This window comes from Osmerus eperlanus, chromosome 7, assembly GCF_963692335.1.
Source record: "Osmerus eperlanus chromosome 7, fOsmEpe2.1, whole genome shotgun sequence".
Taxonomy (NCBI): Eukaryota; Metazoa; Chordata; class Actinopteri; order Osmeriformes; family Osmeridae; genus Osmerus; species Osmerus eperlanus.
This window is the reverse complement of record NC_085024.1, coordinates 21,721,415-21,739,384: the sequence shown is the minus strand read 5'-3', so window position 1 is coordinate 21,739,384 and position 17,970 is coordinate 21,721,415. Positions and strand designations below refer to the sequence as shown.

The window sequence follows — 17,970 nt, the reverse complement described above, 5'->3', positions numbered from 1 at the left end:
GGCGCATCGCCATGACGATGGAGCGGGTGTTGCTGATCGCCCTGGAGCTGCTGGTGTCGGCGGTGCACCCGGTTCCCGGGGACTTCAAGTTCCAGTGGCGGGCGCGTCTGGCGTTCTCCTACGCCCCCTCGCAGGCGGAGGCCGACCTGGACATGGTGCTCAGCGTGCCATGTTCCTGCGTCTCTACCTCATCGCCCGCGTCATGCTGCTGCACAGCAAGCTGTTCACCGACGCTTCCTCCAGGAGCATAGGGGCCCTCAACAAGGTGGGACGTGTGTGTGTGTGTGTGTGTGTGTGTGTGTGTGTGTGTGTGTGTGTGCGTGTGTGTGTGCGTTGCGTGCGTGCGTGCGCGCGTGGTCAAGGTGTGTGAATATAGATAGGAAGGTGTTGAAAGGGTTTGAAGCTGGACCAGAGCTCTCGGATGTCTTTATAAGTTGTCAAGGGACCTTCTGTAAAAGGAAGGTTTTAGGGTGAGAGAGGGATTAGAGCTAGTTCTCCATCTCCGACCCTCCGTGTCCCCCCCGGGCCCCTCACCTAGGAACCCTCTCCTTCTCTCGTCGCTCCATTCCCCTTGATTTCTCTCTCTTTTTTTGTATTTACTCCCCCCCCTCTCTTCCTGTCCTCGTCCTCGCAGGGGACGAGGACTCGTCCTATTCTAGCCTCGTCTCCACTCTCCTGTCTCCTTTCATCTGTCATCTTCCACTCCATCTCTCACTCCCCAAAGATGATGAAAGAGGGAGAGAGAGGAAGTGGGTATTTAGAGAAGGAACTGGGTTTTGCGATAAGGAGTGAGCCTAAATGTGAGATAAGAGAGTGGCTATGGAATAAGTTGAAAAAAGATTGTGTAGAATAAATCAATTTAGTCAGAGAACCCTGACAGCAAGAAGATAATGGGCCTGGCGTTATATGAATGATAATGAAAACAAATGTAAAACTAATGCAAGCGCTGTACAATCGCCGTGACTGACTTAGCATTAAGGGAACTACACACACACAGAGGTAAATAGATAGAGAGAGAGAGAGAGAGAGAGAGAGAGAGGAGAGAGAGAGAGAGAGAGAGAGAGAGAGACAGAATCCAGAGAGGGTATTAAAATCGTTCAGGAGGTCATGAGTGGGGTGTTTGGGGCCCAGAAGCACTGCTAGGAGTGTTATCAACAGCTGGTGCCTTTCAGTCGAGATGACAAGTCATTCATCAGCAGGTCCTTGTGTGGATGAAGCTATCCATCATTTTTTTAATGCAAATGTCCTGCTTGCGTTGTGAGGAGGTTGCTTTGCTGAAGTCATAGATTGGTAGACATGCCGCTGTTATCCTAGCTGATGGCTGGAATGAGTTTATTAAATATGAAATAGCCTCCTAAAACTGTATGTGTGCATGTGTGCGTGTGTGTGTGTCCACCTGTGTGTGGTTGTGTGTGTATGTGCATTGGTGTGTCTGTGTGTGTGTGTGTGTGTGTTCCAGGTGCACTTTAACACAAGGTTTGTGATGAAGACTCTGATGACCATCTGTCCAGGAACGGTGCTCTTGGTCTTCAGCATCTCACTGTGGATCATCGCAGCCTGGACTGTTCGGGTGTGTGAGAGGTCAGTAGATCTAATGTGGACTGTTCGGGTGTGTGAGAGGTCAGTAGATCTAATGTGGACTGTTCTGGTGTGTGAGAGGTCAGTAGATCTAATGTGGACTGTTCGGGTGTGTGAGAGGTCAGTAGATCTAATGTGGACTGTTCTGGTGTGTGAGAGGTCAGTAGATCTAATGTGGACTGTTCGGGTGTGTGAGAGGTCAGTAGATCTAATGTGGACTGTACTGGTGAGTGGATATTGTGTTTGCTGCCTAGGATTGAATTCCCTGGGCTTTAGCTCTGGGAGCTAACAGACTCCTGTGCTGTCAGGTATCACGATGCTCAGGATGTGACCAGTAACTTCTGGGAGCCATGTGGCTCATCTCCATCACCTTCCTGTCCATCGGCTACGGAGACATGGTCCCTCACACCTACTGTGGGAAAGGGGTGTGTCTACTGACCGGGATCATGGTGAGTTACCTGCTGGGCTCCTTGTTTTACCTCCTGTTTCTCCTTCCTTCTTTTTCTCCTTTTCTTTCTCACTGCCCCTCTCTCAGTATCTCTTTCTGTCTCCCCCTTTTTCTCTCCCTCTTTCTCCCACTCTCTCTTTCTGACTCTCTCTCTCCCTTTCTCTCTCTCCCTTTCTCTTCTTCCGCTCTTTCTCCCCTCCCTCCCTCCCTCCCTGCCTCCCTCCCTCCCTCCTTTTCTCTGGCTCCTGTCCTGCCCTCTCTCTGTCACCAGACTCAGGATTAGGGACCATTCTGTCCTTTTCAGCAGCATTCTGTTCTTGTGTGATTTCTTTAATTCCTTGTATAAGCCTGCATCTGTGGTTGCTGCTGCATGTGCTTGTTTAGTGTGTGTTTGTTTTCTGCATGTACATGTGTGTGTGTGGCATCATTGTGTAGTTAAGGACTGTGGTGTCTCTCAGGCTACGTGTTTATTTCCATCTGCTGTCTCTCTGTTTGTCTCCTCTGCCTGTTTTCGTTTTCACCAGGTGCTTTAAAATGCCCCCCCCAACCTACCCCCGCTGATCCCCCCCCCTCCCCACACCCCTCCTCCCCACACCCCTCCTCCCCTCCCCCCTCCTCCCCTCCCCACAACCCCTCCTCCCTCCTCCCCTCCCCACACCCCTCCTCCCCTCCCCACACCACTCCTCCCCTCCCCCATCCTCCCCTCCCCACACCCCTCCTCCCCTCCCCACACCCCTCCTCCCCTCCCCCCCTCCTCCCCTCCCCACACCCCTCCTCCCCACACCCCTCCTCCCCTCCCCACACCACTCCTCCCCTCCCCCATCCTCCCCTCCCCACACCCCTCCTCCCCTCCCCACACCCCTCCTCCCCTCCCCCCCCCTCCTCCCCACACCCCTCCTCCCCTCCCCACACCCTCCACCCTCTCTCCTTCTGTTCTTCTTTCTCCCTCCTATCTCCGTCTCTTTTACTCTCTCTTTCTCCTGTTATGTCATGTGACCCCTGAGCTGTACAGTGTGGCTGTGTCTCTCAGTCCTACTTCCTTTATTCATTCACTTCCTGCCTCTCTCCTCATTCACTTCCTGCCTCACTTCCTGCCTCACTTCCTGTCCCTCTCTTCTGTCTGACTCTCTTTCTTTGTGTCTGTGTCACCCTGTCTGTTCCTGCATACACTTACATCTCCCACATCCCCAGCCAGGCACGCACACACACACACACACACACACACCACACACACACACACACACACACACACCACACACACACACACACACACCCCTGGACACACACACTCGGGGTGGACACAGACCCTCCCAATCTGATGTTACAGACTGCATCCCACATACACCGCTAACACAAAGCTTGACATGCACTCTCAATATGACTCCAACACACTCCCACACACACTCTCTCAGCCCCCCTCGCTCTCTGTTTCTCTGTCTCTCTCTATCTCTCTCTATCTCTCTCTTTCTCTCAGTTTCACCTTCTTCTCCCTTTCTCTCCCTCAATCTCTCTCTTGCTCTATTTCTCTCTCTCCCCCTTCTCTCTCTCTCTTTGTCCTTTACTCACAAACATACCCAGTCGACGGTGAGTCTGCCCTCAGCCTCGACGTGCTTTCTGTTTCTGTCGATCTGTAAAGAGGGCTGGAAGGAGAAGGGAAAGACAGATGCTACAGTAGAGGAGGGAGGTGGAGAGGTTGATTGTTGAGAAAAGAGAGCAGGGTAGAAATGGAGAGAATACGAGCGAGGGAGAGCAGGTTGTGATTTTTTCCTGGTTTCAGAGTGATTGTAATCACTTTCTATAGGTGGAATTCTCGCCCTCGTTACTATGACAACACCGAAGGCCAACTGTGTTGGAATATACAATGCCCCGAGGCTAGGTGGGGGTGCACCAGTGTCAGTGTGTGTCTGTGTGTGTGTGTGTGTGTGTGTGTGTGTGTGTGTGTGTGGAAGAGAGGGGGTGAGTTCAATAAATAAGAGGGGTGAGCTCAATAATACATGACAAAATAGACAACATGTCACTGCTTGGCATTCTGTTTGCCCATGTACTGTTGAGAAACTGCCTCTCTCTCTCTCTCTCTCTCTCTCTCTCTCTCTCTCTCTCTCTATCTGACTGTGTGTGTGAGAGAGACACAGAGAGAGAGAGAGAGAGAGAGAGAGACGTATGGTACAGCAGAGTACCTGTAGTGTTTAAGGTCTAGAGGTGGAGGGAGACAGATGGGAGGTTCCTTTGTGACATATTCAGTGAGGTCTCGTGCTGTGAGGAAGCAGAGGGAGAAACACACACCACACACACACCACACACACACACCACACATACACCACACACACACACCACACACACCACACACACACACCACACATACACCACACATACACCACACACACACACCACACACACACCACACACACACACCGGATCCAGCCTTGGTCGGCTCTCACGTCATACTGTAGACTGTGGAGGACCAGAGTCCTCCCACCCCCAGAGATGGTACAGTCCACACATCCACCCCCAGAGATGGTACAGTCCACACATCCACCCCCAGAGATGGTACAGTCCACACATCCACCCCCAGAGATGGTACAGTCCACACATCCACCCCCAGAGATGGTACAGTCCACACATCCACCCCCAGAGATGGTACAGTCCACACATCCACCCCCAGAGATGGTACAGTCCACACATCCACCCCCAGAGATGGTACAGTCCACACATCCACCCCCAGAGATGGTACAGGCCACATATCCTTCACTCTTGTAGAAGTACAGATACTCAAATATTCTGTCAGCCTTTCAAACACTTGTTTTGTTTTCAAACCTTTTTTTCAGATTTCTCTTTTCAACCTTTACAAAAAAAACTATTTATAAACGTTTTTCAACCGTAAAAAATCCTGTTTTCCAAACTTTTCCAAAACCACGCACTTACAAACCTGTATTGCACACACATGCGCACACCCATATGGATAGGCTGTGAGGTGAGGCTGTGAGGTGAGGCTGTGAGGTGAGGCTGTGAGGTGAGGCTGTGCGGTGAGGCTGTGAGGTGAGGCTGTGAGGTGAGGCTGTGCGGTGAGGCTGTGCGGTGAGGCTGTGAGGTGAGGCTGTGAGGTGAGGCTGTGCGGTGAGGCTGTGCGGTGAGGCTGTGAGGTGAGGCTGTGAGGTGAGGCTGTGCGGTGAGGCTGTGAGGTGAAGCTGTGAGGTGAGGCTGGGAGGTGAGGCTGTGCGGTGAGGCTGTGAGGTGAGGCTGTGCGGTGAGGCTGTGAGGTGAGGCTGTGAGTTGAGGCTGTGTGGTGAGGCTGTGAGGTGAGGCTGTGCGGTGAGGCTGTGAGGTGAGGCTGTGAGGTGAGGCTGTGCGGTGAGGCTGTGAGGTGAGGCTGTGCGGTGAGGCTGTGAGGTGAGGCTGTGAGGTGAGGCTGTGAGGCTGTGCGGTGAGGCTGTGAGGTGAGGCTGTGCAGGTGAGGCTGTGCGGTGAGGCTGTGCGGTGAGGCTGTGAGGTGAGGCTGTGCGGTGAGGCTGTGCGGTGAGGCTGTGAGGTGAGGCTGTGCGGTGAGGCTGTGCGGTGAGGCTGTGCGGTGAGGCTGTGAGGTGAGGCTGTGTGGACATAGAGGAGACTCCACACAGACATTCTTGGAGTTCTATCTTCTAGCACACACACACTCACACACTCACACACACACACTCTTAGACACACACACACTATTTCACGCACACACTTGTGTGTGTGAAATAGTGTGTGTGACCGCTCGTGTGTGTGACCGCTCGACTGCTTTCAGTCGTTTCTCATCATATTTTATTCATTGTTTGGAAGAAACACAAAGAGCAAATAAGAGTGTAGGCTTGTGTACAGGCTTTTTAGACATTTTAGATTGGAAGTTATATTAAGCAAAAGTTATTTATGTTCTTCCGAGTTTGCATCTTGTCCATTCATGTTCATAAACATCTCTCTCTGTCTCTCTCTGTCTCTCTGTCTCTCTTTTCTCACACACACACATAGGCAGGAGACACACTCATACATTTTCATTAAACATTTTTAATCCTAATTCCTTCACATAATTCCTTATCAGGAGTTATGTGACCTCATTAACACTCCTTCCTCCCCATCCTTCTCTCCCTCTCTCCCTGACAGTCTCTCTTGCCCCACTCAGTTTTATTCCCTCTTTCTCTCCCCCTCCTCTCCCTCTCCTCTCTCTCACCCTCCTCTCTCCCCCTCCTCTCTCCCCCTCCTCTCTCCCCCTCCTCTCTCCCCCCTCCTCTCTCTCCCCCTCCTCTCTCTCACCCTCCTCTCTCTCACCCTCCTCTCTCCCCCTCCTCTCTCTCACCCTCCTCTCTCCCCCCTCCTCTCTCTCCCCCTCCTCTATCACCCTCCTCTCTCCCCCTCCTCTCTCCCCCTCCTCTCTCCCCCTCCTCTCCTTGGACTCAAACCAAGTCCATGTTTCATTTTACATTTACATTTAGTCATTTAGCAGACGCTCTTATCCAGAGCGACTTACAGTAAGTACAGGGACATTCCCCCCGAGGCAAGTAGGGTGAAGTGCCTTGCCCAAGGACACAACGTCATTTGGCACGGCCGGGAATCGAACTGGCAACCTTCTGATTACTAGCCCAATTCCGTTTCCCATTTCATTCGTTGGGCATCAAATCCCAACTGAACGTATAAGATTGACACTGTGACACAGGGATTGCTACGTTCTAATTAAAGGGGATTAGTTGGTGCCAATCTTTCCTGTTCCTTGGCCAGAAGATTTCTGCTGATGGAAGTTTCAAATCACAACATGGAATATTGAACTTGCTGGCATTAACGCTTTGCTTCAGACAGGGTTTGGCGTATGAACTGATTTGATACGTTTCTTTTAGGCAACCATCCCACCTTCTCCTCCTTCATGTTTTAAAAACCTCATTCTCTACTTCTCTCTTTTTTTCCCGCTATCTTACTTTACATTTTTATCTCTATTGAACTGATTCAGCTTTTAATCACTACGTTGTTCTCTCTCTCTTCCCCTCTCTCTCTTCCCCTGTCTCTCTCTCTCTCTCTCCCTCTCTCTCCCTTTCTCTCTCTGTCTCTCTCTCTCCATCTCTCTCTCCCTCTCTCTCTCTCAGGGTGCAGGCTGCACAGCTCTGGTGGTTGTCCGTGGTAGCCAGGAAGCTGGAGCTGACCAAGGCTGAGAAGCATGTGCACAACTTTATGATGGACACGCAGCTCACCAAGAGGGTGTGTATTCATGTGTGTGTTGGTGGTACATCCTACCACAGAATAGTCAAGTGTGTGTGTTCATCCTCTGAGCTGCTGCATGCTGTGAATATTAACGAATAAGTATAATAATATGTTGGTGAATCTGCCCCTTCATGCCCCTGGGGCATCATGCCCCACCCCTGTCACCTCTCTCTCTGTCTCTCTCTCTCTCTCTCTCTCTCTCTCTCTCTCTCTCTCTCTCTCTCTCTCTCTGTCTCTCTCTCTCTCTCTCTCTCTCTCTCTCTCTCTCTCTCTCTCTCTCTCTCTCTGTCTCTCTCTCTCTCTCTGTCTCTCTCTCTCTCTCTCTCTCTCTCTCTCTCTCTCTCTCTCTGTCTCTCTCTCTCTCTCTCTCTCTCTCTCTCTCTCTCTCTCTCTGGCTCTCTCTGGCTCTCTCTGGCTCTCTCTGGCTCTCTCTGCCCCCAACTATTAGCCACCATCTTTTGTAACTTGCCAGTCCTCCCCCCCGTCCCTGCATCCCTCCCCCTCCATCCCTCCCTCCCCCAGTCCCTCCCTCCCCCCGCTCCTTTTCAATTTTTCATGCAGTCAAAAGACCCAAGTTTCAAAAATAGCTCCCATATCAAATATGTAGGGTACGTTATGGCTGCAGTGTATCAAGTGGTCTGGGACTAGGGGTGATCAATAATTTCAGATAGAGTATTGACAAGGAGGGAGGGAGACTCTGTGCTCCACTCCAACTAAATCTGTTCTTAGATTCGAGTCCTCTGCTCCCCTGGAGATGGATCGCAGGCCAAGCGTGTGTGGGCACAAGTGAGGAGCACATGCTTTCTGTTGGGAGTACACGTCATATTTTGGTGGTAAAGGAAGTTGAGGAAATGTTGGTAGAATGTTGATCTAAGACATTGTTTCTAGTCGAGTGAACTAAGAGGTTATAGAGTGGGCCAACAGGTCGGAGACAAACATCTGTGTTTCAGCCGAAGCAGAAAAGGGCACCTCTGTACAATGTCAAGGAGACTCCTTCTAGAATATGACGACTTGAAAATACTAATAACCTGGCAGAGTTGGCTTCTTTAAGTTGAAAACATTTTGTGGAAACACCAACTAGAACCAAGAAGTTTAAAGTAATAACTAAGTCAGTTAAATTCGGTTGCTTTCATCTGGTTGTCTCAACAAGACGTTTAATCAGCAGAACTTATAATTCAGTTGGCTCAGTCTCCCTTTGATGAAACCCAAAACATGAAACAATTAAACATTCAGAGTGGACAACTGTTTGTTTGTGTAACGAAGTTGCAAGAATCTAAAATAAAGTAGATTCAAACCACTTTGTGTTAAGACAGAGATTCCTCTGTTCCATGGCAACGCAGTCTCGCCTGGCTTTGAAGAACGGCATGAGAGCACTGCTAACCTGTTGTCGTGGAGATGAACTCCCCCCCTCCTCCTCCTTCCCGGTTTCAACCAATCCCAGACTGCACCCATGTGAATGGGTCTTCTTTCACAAGATTAACAAGCATGTCAATTAAATTCTAATCAATGTTTGAATCCTTAGCCTATTAGTGGAGGCCAAAGGCACAGTGTTTAGGTCCAGTGTTTTTCCAGTGACCCTGTGCTTGGCCCCTTGATGTTTGTTTGGCATCTACCCTTTGATTACTCTCTCTCTCACACACATTTACATGTAGTCATTTAGCAGACGCTCTTATCCAGAGCGACTTACAGTAAGTACAGGGACATTCCCCCGAGGCAAGTAGGGTGAAGTGCCTTGCCCAAGGACACAACGTCATTTTGCACAGCCGGGAATCGAACTGGCAACCTTCAGATTACTAGCCCTCTTCCCTAACCGCTCAGCCACCTGACTCCCTCACACACACACACACACTCACACACACATACCACTCACTTACAGACACATACACAACACACTCTCAAACACTCACACACACACACACACACATACAGTCACACACACACACACACTCTCATACACTCACACACAGCAGATAGGGTCAGAGTTCAGAAACCTGTATAAGCCAGGAGATGGAAAACACATGGCTGCTGTTCTCTCACGTATACTGTAGACATTACTTCATTCTTCCTTTCAAAGGCTTCAGCCGTGCATGATGGAGCTTGTCTGCCTCAAAGGAGCTCCTGAGTGAATCGTAACCCCAGTTCATTTGTTCCCCCTGATAGGTGTTTTGTCATAGCTCAGAGTCTGAAGCAAATCACACACCCTCTGGAAGGATTCAGACAAATTTGCTAGCTTCCTTCTAAAAAGCAAGGGTGGGGGTGGTGGAGACACATGATTGGCACTGTGTAATGAGATGATCCTAGCCGAAGCCAAGGACTTAATGGTGGGTTTATTTGTGGGGAGATTCAGTCTAAAAGTAACCTCTCTGTTTATCACATGCTTTTATCTCTGGCTGTGATTTGATAAGTGGGATTTGACATTTCAATTTACTAATGGTACGCTGTATATTCCTTCTAACAGCCCGAAATGTTATCATGCCTCAGAAGACACCAGAATGGCCTATGAACTGTGGTCAGCCTGCAGGTGCCTTCTGCACCTGGGGTCTCGGACTTTAGGAGTAGCTGTCTTGAACGTGACGTGACGCTTGCGAAGTGTTGCAAACGGGTTGTGACAAGATATTAAGTAGCCTACATTATAATGCGATAATGATGTGACATTTGTTATGGATTTTGACCTCCGTGTGACATTATGGTGGCAACAGCACACAGATGTGGGGACAGGGAGCGACATGGTGTATCAGTTTTCCGAAGTCTAAGAGTCCGAAATTTGGCCAATGACACCGTTTGTCTTCTGACTCGTTTAAAAAACCGTTGACATTGATACCAAAGTGCTGCTGCTTTCTGAACCCATGTTGTGTGTGTGTGTGTGTATCCATGTGTGTGTATGTGTGTGTATCCACGTGTGTGTGTATCCACGTGTGTGTGTGTGTGTGTGCCTGTGAACAGCCCTTGACTGCGGTGGACATGTGCTGATTATAGGGATCGCAGCCTCCTTTATGCTCCTGCGACGCGGGATAACTGTTCTTTGTTCATTTCTCTGCCTCTCTTTGAAGTCTCTCATTCAGTTGATGTCCTCTCAGATTCCCTCTCCTCTCCCCTTGTTCTGCGGTACAGCTCACTCCCACTCCTCTCCCAGAGGCTCATGCCAAACCCCTGGGTCTTAATTGCACAGCAACCTTCAGAACGAAACAGGAAGCGTACTGAACTGTAGGCAGCGTGATATCCAGGGGTGCAGGCTCTCTGGAGCTCAGGCACCACACTGGCTTCATGAGCCAGGTGAGAGAACACACTTGTCTCAGTGCATTGGCCCTCCTCCCCTTGTTCCTCTTCCAGGCGTCAAGCTCAACAGGTAGATTCTTAAACAACGGGTTAGGGGGCGCTGTTGCGGTGAACCAACACCCTGGGAAGTGGAACCATAGACATAATAAAGAGTAGACGCTGCATCGACCGCTACTGCCTACTGGCGCTGACGAGCCGTGGGGCCGCCATCTTGGAACGGGCACCCGCTCCACTCAGTGTAATCTGTTTGGCTGGGGCAATGAGCTGTCAGCGCATTTAATTAATCATACCTCACTGAATACCGAACTGATTTTCACAAGTTTTTTTATGCTGCAAAGGTCATACATGTAGCTATGATACAGGACATGGTTATTCTATTCACAAAATACAACCAATAGTACGGTAATGTTATATGTTACTTGTGAAAAGTAATCCCCCGAGCCCGGTTTGTGATGGTCCGCCGATTTGAGCAGGAATATGCTGCACAGTGCTGGCATCTTGTTTATTCTGCTGCTACACAACTAGGAGTATGCCTATGCCCGGTCCAAGATGGCGGCCGCAATTCTCGCGCCCAGCAGCCAATGTGGCATCTACTCTTTGTTATGTTTATGAGTGGAACACCCTAGATTGTGTTCGGATGAAAACAATGTGCATTACATTGCACAGGGTCAAAATCGAGCACATTGGATAGGTCTAAAGAGCAATGTGATGAGTGAGGAGAGTATAATAGAGTAGAGTATATTAGAGTAGAACAGAGTAGAGTATATTAGAGTAGACTAGAGTTGAGAAGTACAGTATTGATCCCTGTGGAAAAATTACAGCCTCACAAAGCCTCACATAATTACAAATGTACAAATTAAAGGGATATTATAATTACTGCTCTGTCTGTCCCAGCTGCAATCAGCTGCAGTCACAGCCCACTGGGGTCTCTGCAGCCCTGCAGTCACAGCCCACTGGGGTCTCTGCAGCCCTGCAGTCACAGCCCACTGGGGTCTCTGCAGCCCTGCAGTCACAGCCCACTGGGGTCTGCGTGTGTCACCTTACCACACAAACACGCTTCTCATTTCACACTGATGGCCCATCCCGAAGATACGGTTGTTAATTTTAGCATGAATAGCATCGGAAAAGTGTGTGTGTGCGCATGAGAGTGTTTGTGTGTGAGACAGAAAGAGAGAGAGAGAGAGAGAGAGAGAGATGAAGAGAGAAATACAGAGAGGGTGAGAGAGAGAGAATGAAGCCCATTATTCTTCTCATGACAGAGGAACGATGTTTTGTCTGTGTGAGGTGGAACAGAGGACAGATCAGACTAAGAACAAGAGGAGAGAGAGAAAGAGAGAGATAGCTGGAGATGGAGGCTGAGGGGTGGGGGGTGGGGTTAGACCTGTTGCCGTGCTAGGTTTCCAGGGGCTACCTGTTGCTAACGCCGTGCTGCGATTGTTTGCGTGCAGATAAAGAACGCAGCAGCCAACGTTCTGAGGGAGACTTGGCTCATCTACAAACACACCAAACTGCAGAAGAAGATCGACCACTCCAGAGTCCGCAAACATCAGAGGAAGTTCCTGCAGGCCATCCACCAGTGAGACACGCACACACACACACACACACACGCACACACACAGACCCACATGTACAGACCCACATGTACAGACCCACATGTACAGACACACACAGACAGACACACAGACACACACAAACAGACCCACTTGCACAGACACACACACACAGACACACAGACCCACTTGCACAGACACAGACACACACACAGACACACACACACACACAGACCCACTTGCACAGACACACACACACAGACACACAGACCCACTTGCACAGACACAGACACACACACACACACAGACAGACAGACAGACAGACGGACACACACACACGCCCACCATGCTAAGCTAGTGGAGGCTCACACACAGACTCCTTCTGTTAATGCCAACTCACTGCTGTAGCAACAGTGTACCCTCCCTCCATGGTTGCTAAGGTGAAAGCCTGTCTGACTGTTCTGTGATGTGTGTGTTGCAGATTACGCAGTGTGAAGATGGAGCAGAGAAAGCTGAGCGATCAGGCCAACACACTGGTGGATCTGTCAAAGGTGACACACACACAACCACACACACACACACAACCACACGCACACACACTGTCACACACACGCATACAGAACAACATGGACAATACCTTTAAGTCCGGACCAAAACACATACCTGCGCCCTGATATATATCAGTATTCCTCTGTTTCCATGCTGACCCTGCCTGTTTCCGTGGCTTTGGGTCTCCTAGCAACCAGAACAAGTGTTAGAAGAGGGATGACTGGGTGAGAGAGCGAGGAGGAGAGGAGGGAGGGGCGCTCTCCTGTCTGTTTGTTCCTGTGTGGGTGTATGAGGGAGAATTTGTATCTGCTGTTTGTGTGTGTGTGTGACAATAGTGTGTGTGCAAATGTTTGTGTGTGATTATTTGTGGGAGTCTTGTGTTTCTCTGTGTGTCTATGATGTGTGTTTGCGTATATGTGTGAGTGGTTGTCTCTATGTGCGGGGATGGGTGTGTATTTGTGGGTGTGTGGACGTGTGTGTGGACGTGTGTGTGTGTGGACGTGTGTGTGTGTGGACGTGTGTGTGTGTGGACGTGTGTGTGTGTGGACGTGTGTGGACGTGTGTGTGTGTGGACGTGTGTGTGTGTGAACGTGTGTGTGTGTGGACGTGTGTGTGTGGATGTGTGGGTGTGTGTGAGGGCATGTGTTTGTGCCCCACATATTTTCTGATGATTCCATCTCAATCGGCCACTTGTGAGTTTACCATGGTTACGGCTGCTATGACGATGGGCAAGGGACACGCCGTCTCTCTCTCTCTCTCCTCTCCTCTTTTATGATAACGCCCACATCCAGGGTTTCCTGTCTAACACTTGCTCTTTCTACTCTCTATCTCTCTCTTTTTATATCTCCATCATTCTCTCTCTCTTTATCTCTCCATCATTCTCTCTCTCTTTATCTCTCCATCATTCTTTCTCTCTTTATCTCTATCATTCTCTCTCTCTCCTTCTGTCGCTGTTGCTAACCGACCACAGCTCTCTCCTAATTCAATTCAAGAACGTTTATTGGACCGCAACGTTGGTTGTTCCAGAACAAAGACAAAAAGACATGGACACTGTTATTACTATAAGTGATGTAACTGCCCCCACATAAGGGTGTTACCTAGGTACATAGGCCATGACCCCCCCCCCCCCCCTGTGGCCCCTCCCAGATGCAGAGCGTGATGTACGAGCTGATGTCGGAGCTGAACGACCGCAGCGAGGACCTGGAGCGTCAGATGCTGTCTCTGGAGCAGAGAGTGGAGCAGCTCACCGCCGGCTTCACAGCCCTGCCTGCCCACTTGTCGGCCACCCTCAGCGCCCAGCACGCCGCCCTCCTCCACCTGCTCCGAGAGAGGGATGCCCGGGACTGGAGAGGTGGGGCTGGCACCATGGTTCCACTGACCCCAGCTCCACTGGCAACAGCCCAGACCCAGGCCCCGCCTCCAGCCCCTGTCCTGTCACCTGGCACAGCCCCAGCCCCAGCCTCAGCCTCAGCCCCTGTCTTGGTCCTAGACACACAACAGGCAGCCCAGCCAGTGCAAACACTAGAGGGGAGCGAGGAGACTAGTCCATGTTCTAACACTGGCCCCCCTGGCTGCTAAGGAAATAGAGGAAAGAGAGAACAGCGAGGGAGGGAGGGATGGATGGAGGGAGGAAAGAGAGTGAAGAGGGAAGAGGGGGAAGGATGGAGGAAGGATCCTAACACCAGTACCTCCTGCTATAGAGGATGAAGAGGAGGATAGGAGGATGAAGAAGGAAAGAGAGAAGATGGGACTAGAAACAATCTGCTGAGAAGTGGAGGTAGAGTCGATAGAGATGGTTGATAGATGAGAAAGGGGGAGGAGAGTTAAGAGACGGATTAGGGATGGAGGAAGGAAGTAATTGCACTTTCTGAATGGCAGATAAGGATGAGGAGGACTTTTGAAGATACTAGGAAGTGTAGATAGAGAGATAAAAAAAGGAGTTAGGTTAGATTGTCAGTGTGCGCTGGAGAGACAACACACAGAGATGGTGTAGAACAGGAAGTGGTAGCGGGAAAGAATGAGGAATAATGAGATGAACGCAGTATTCTTAAATGGAATCCACTCTAATTACAAGAAAATGTCTCTCATTTCATCCTCTCTCTGTTTGCATCCATCAGGAATTAATGACAATGACTTTTTATCCTTGAAATGTATTTTCTATCTAACTGCTAATTGTGTGTTAACGAGCATCCCTTTAACTAGAGGTTTAATCAATATGACCACGATACAAACTAGTGGCACACACACACACACACAATAGGACACTTAACGTTGATACACACCCGACATTTTGCACATAACATGCAACTCTTGTTGTCAACACAGCTTTCATGCAATGTACACACATATATACAAACACATACACAATCTGTCACAAGTACCTATAACTTAAACGACAATGCACTAGATCACGATACAAGCCTGTACTGCCAAGCCACAATGCACTAAATCAAATTGAAAAAGAATTCACTGCCGAGCAATTTAGACTCCATGCTGACACATGACGGTGTCGCTCCAACGGAATACTGCTGCCATATATAAGCCCACGTTTCCAAACAACTAACTACTGTTATGTTGAATGTACTGTACATTTATAAAACACACTTGGGCCAACAAACACATGCATGTGACACTAGACACACGCTCTCACATGCACACGCATACACACAGCATACACACATATACGTTTAACTAACATTAAACACACACACACACACACACACACAGACACACACTTATATACACACACAATCTTTGCTACCAAAGTGCTCTCTCTCTCAAATGAACTACCAATACAGAAGACCTGTCACCAGGGACCAGAGATGGACAGAGGCGTTGCAAATCTCCTGACCCTGATTTTAAGGGAATAACCGAGAATCTGGAAGTGGGCTTATTGCTTAATGGACAATACCTTTCAGAGCCAGAGAGAAAAGATGGACGTGTAATCGACAAATAAAGAACATAAACTTGATTAAGCATCACACTGATTTGAAAGTACAGTTGCTCATGAAAGGCGTGGAATAATGGAAGAGAATCTGAGAGAATAATGACAGTGTTGTGATGGGAAAAGAGACTAAACAGTTATCTATTTCTATGGAGACCATTTTGAAATTGTCTTATAGCGACATCCTGTGGCCGGAATACTGAACTACATATGCTTGGAATATTGTAAATTAAGCTGTTACTTAACCTAGCTTTGTATTGCTTTTAGTCTTTTCTACCATTACGATTAGACGCAGTTAGCTGATATATCTAATATTATTATACTATAGTATTCTTCTCATTGTTATGACAATTATGATAAATGTATTACTAAAAACTTTAATAATAAATTTACGGAAAAGGGAGGTTTATGCGTTTGAGGTTGAAATTATTTTGTAATTTTATTTTACCAGAGAGAATTATTAAAGTATATATCTATATAACATAACCGTGTCTGTGTGCTGTCCTTGTTGTCCGTGTTCTCTTGTTTTATATATTTATTAATAGATTTTCGCCTGAGAATGAACTTTGGTACTGGTACATTACTGTACCTGAACGTCATTTCATCCTCCTGCCATCCCTTCCATCATTCTATAGCTCAAATTCAGTTTTTGACAATTAGCGTAGCCAACATATCTTCTTGTTACCATACTGTTTTGCTGGGGGAATATATTTAGCACTAACAAGTTAAATCGAGTCATATCAAACTTTTTAGCTATATGTGACACAACTAATTTTACTTTACGTTTCTGTCGGTTGCTAGCTGCTGTGCTAGCTTGCCGACCACGACATGTAAACAATCGAACACGCTGTTGACATCGACGAGGAACGGCTCAAAAGAAGCGTTTGAATATATTCGAAATATTGTAAACTGACAATGTATTTATAGGATAATGGCAAGACTTGTTTTTAAATCAAGAGTAATATGTCAACTTTTGATTTTTACTTTAACTGTTATTGCCTTGAGTCAGTGCACGAAGTTGAATGTTCCGAAATTACTGTTGCCCCGTTCCACTGAGGTCCATGTCGATTTTACTCTGACAGTAGAAAGAGGTTGTTACACATGGTGAGTGAAGGATCACTCTTCCCCAAATAGCTCATTTAACGATTAACGACGCTACAATACTCTTTATTACACCGATGGACAAGTTATGTCATGAGTAGACATGCGTTCGTTTGAATGCGTCTCAACTGCAACAGAATTTCAGATGTGTTTATATGCATCGTTTTCAGGCTGTCTTCAAAACCCGATGCAGTCAGTGTCCAGCCACTCTCTGCGGCCAAGCCTCCCTCCCTCCTTCAGTCTTCTGCCTGTAGCCAGCAGGCACTAGTGTCCAGCCTGTCACACACTCCACTGGAGACCGGCCGTGGGGCCAGCCTCATACAGGGCCAAGACACTGGTAAGACCAGAAGCAAGAGAAGAGAGATAGAGAGGAAGGGGGATAAAGAGAGAGAGAGGGGCCAGTAGAAAAAGGAGGACAGAGTCCTTGTGAGAGAGAGGCCTAAGAAACACAGACAGAGAGGATAAGAAGGCTGTTAGGTCTTTGTGAATAGGCAGTGTATTCTGACCTCCCCCCACTTCCTCCCAGTCACAGGCCACACACTGCGTTGCGACGTCCACATCGATCACATTCACCAGATTCGTGTTGTCACGACGACACGCCAGCTGTTCACGGACGACCCGCCCCTCCAGTTGTCCGTTGTGGCGCTGGACTCAGGAGGTGCCTGCCCTTGATAAGTTCTCAGCTGCAGTACATCTATTAATAAGCCTTCTATTCTGACAATCCAGTATAACTGGGGGTACACAAATCCCTAGGGGTAAGCGGAGGTAACAAAGTGAGAGAAAGTGAATTATGGATACAACTCAGAGTAAATCATGAAAATGTGGGTGTAAATATGTATTTATACAATATAAATACAGTATAGGGGGTATAGATTCAGAAATTATAGGATAGTAAGATTAATCGATCACAGGCGTGATATACCTCGGTTCTTAAATACTCTGACAGACATCTGTCAGTCATCTCCTGTCTCTCACACTGTGTCTCTCTCTCTGACACTTTCTCTGTCATTCTTCCTCTTTCTGTGTTAGGAAACACCTTCAGTAGTCTTGCAGGGCTGCAGTTTCAGTGGGTGTCAGTCAAGGATGCAGACACAGCAGACATCACGAGGTGAGGCAGGCGAGGAGCGGTGGATGCAGAATGAAACGGGAGAGATCTGAACGTCATGGTCGTTACAACCTCCATGGCGTCGGTGCGTGAGCGTGTGCTGTTTACCCCTACAGGTTTGTACGGTTCTCGGAGGCGGGATACTCTTCTCCTCGTCACATCCTGTCCCTGGAGGAAGCTGGCCGGAGGGGGGATGTGGTCCTGCTGGAGGGGG

General features: G+C 48.6%; 2 protein-coding genes across 2 annotated transcripts in view; both read left to right on the top strand.

Annotated features, from left to right (window-relative positions):
- Window positions 1–14,184, top strand: part of kcnn3 (potassium intermediate/small conductance calcium-activated channel, subfamily N, member 3) — a 19,978-nt gene extending 5,794 nt beyond the window's left edge. The window contains 10 exon segments of the mRNA XM_062466332.1: window positions 2–168; window positions 171–265; window positions 1,460–1,581; window positions 1,887–1,918; window positions 1,921–2,027; window positions 7,117–7,143; window positions 7,145–7,228; window positions 11,956–12,083; window positions 12,539–12,608; window positions 13,753–14,184. Of these exon segments, the coding sequence (XP_062322316.1) occupies window positions 2–168; window positions 171–265; window positions 1,460–1,581; window positions 1,887–1,918; window positions 1,921–2,027; window positions 7,117–7,143; window positions 7,145–7,228; window positions 11,956–12,083; window positions 12,539–12,608; window positions 13,753–14,184 (1,264 nt within the window).
- Window positions 14,185–16,150: 1,966 nt separating this feature from the next.
- Window positions 16,151–17,970, top strand: part of LOC134023998 (nuclear pore membrane glycoprotein 210-like) — a 4,898-nt gene continuing 3,078 nt past the window's right edge. The window contains exons 1-5 of the mRNA XM_062466367.1: window positions 16,151–16,654; window positions 16,822–16,988; window positions 17,178–17,309; window positions 17,681–17,759; window positions 17,873–17,970. The exon at window positions 17,873–17,970 is cut by the window's right edge and continues 53 nt beyond it. Of these exons, the coding sequence (XP_062322351.1) occupies window positions 16,482–16,654; window positions 16,822–16,988; window positions 17,178–17,309; window positions 17,681–17,759; window positions 17,873–17,970 (649 nt within the window). The 5' untranslated portion in view covers window positions 16,151–16,481. The remainder of the gene's footprint in view (window positions 16,655–16,821; window positions 16,989–17,177; window positions 17,310–17,680; window positions 17,760–17,872) is intronic.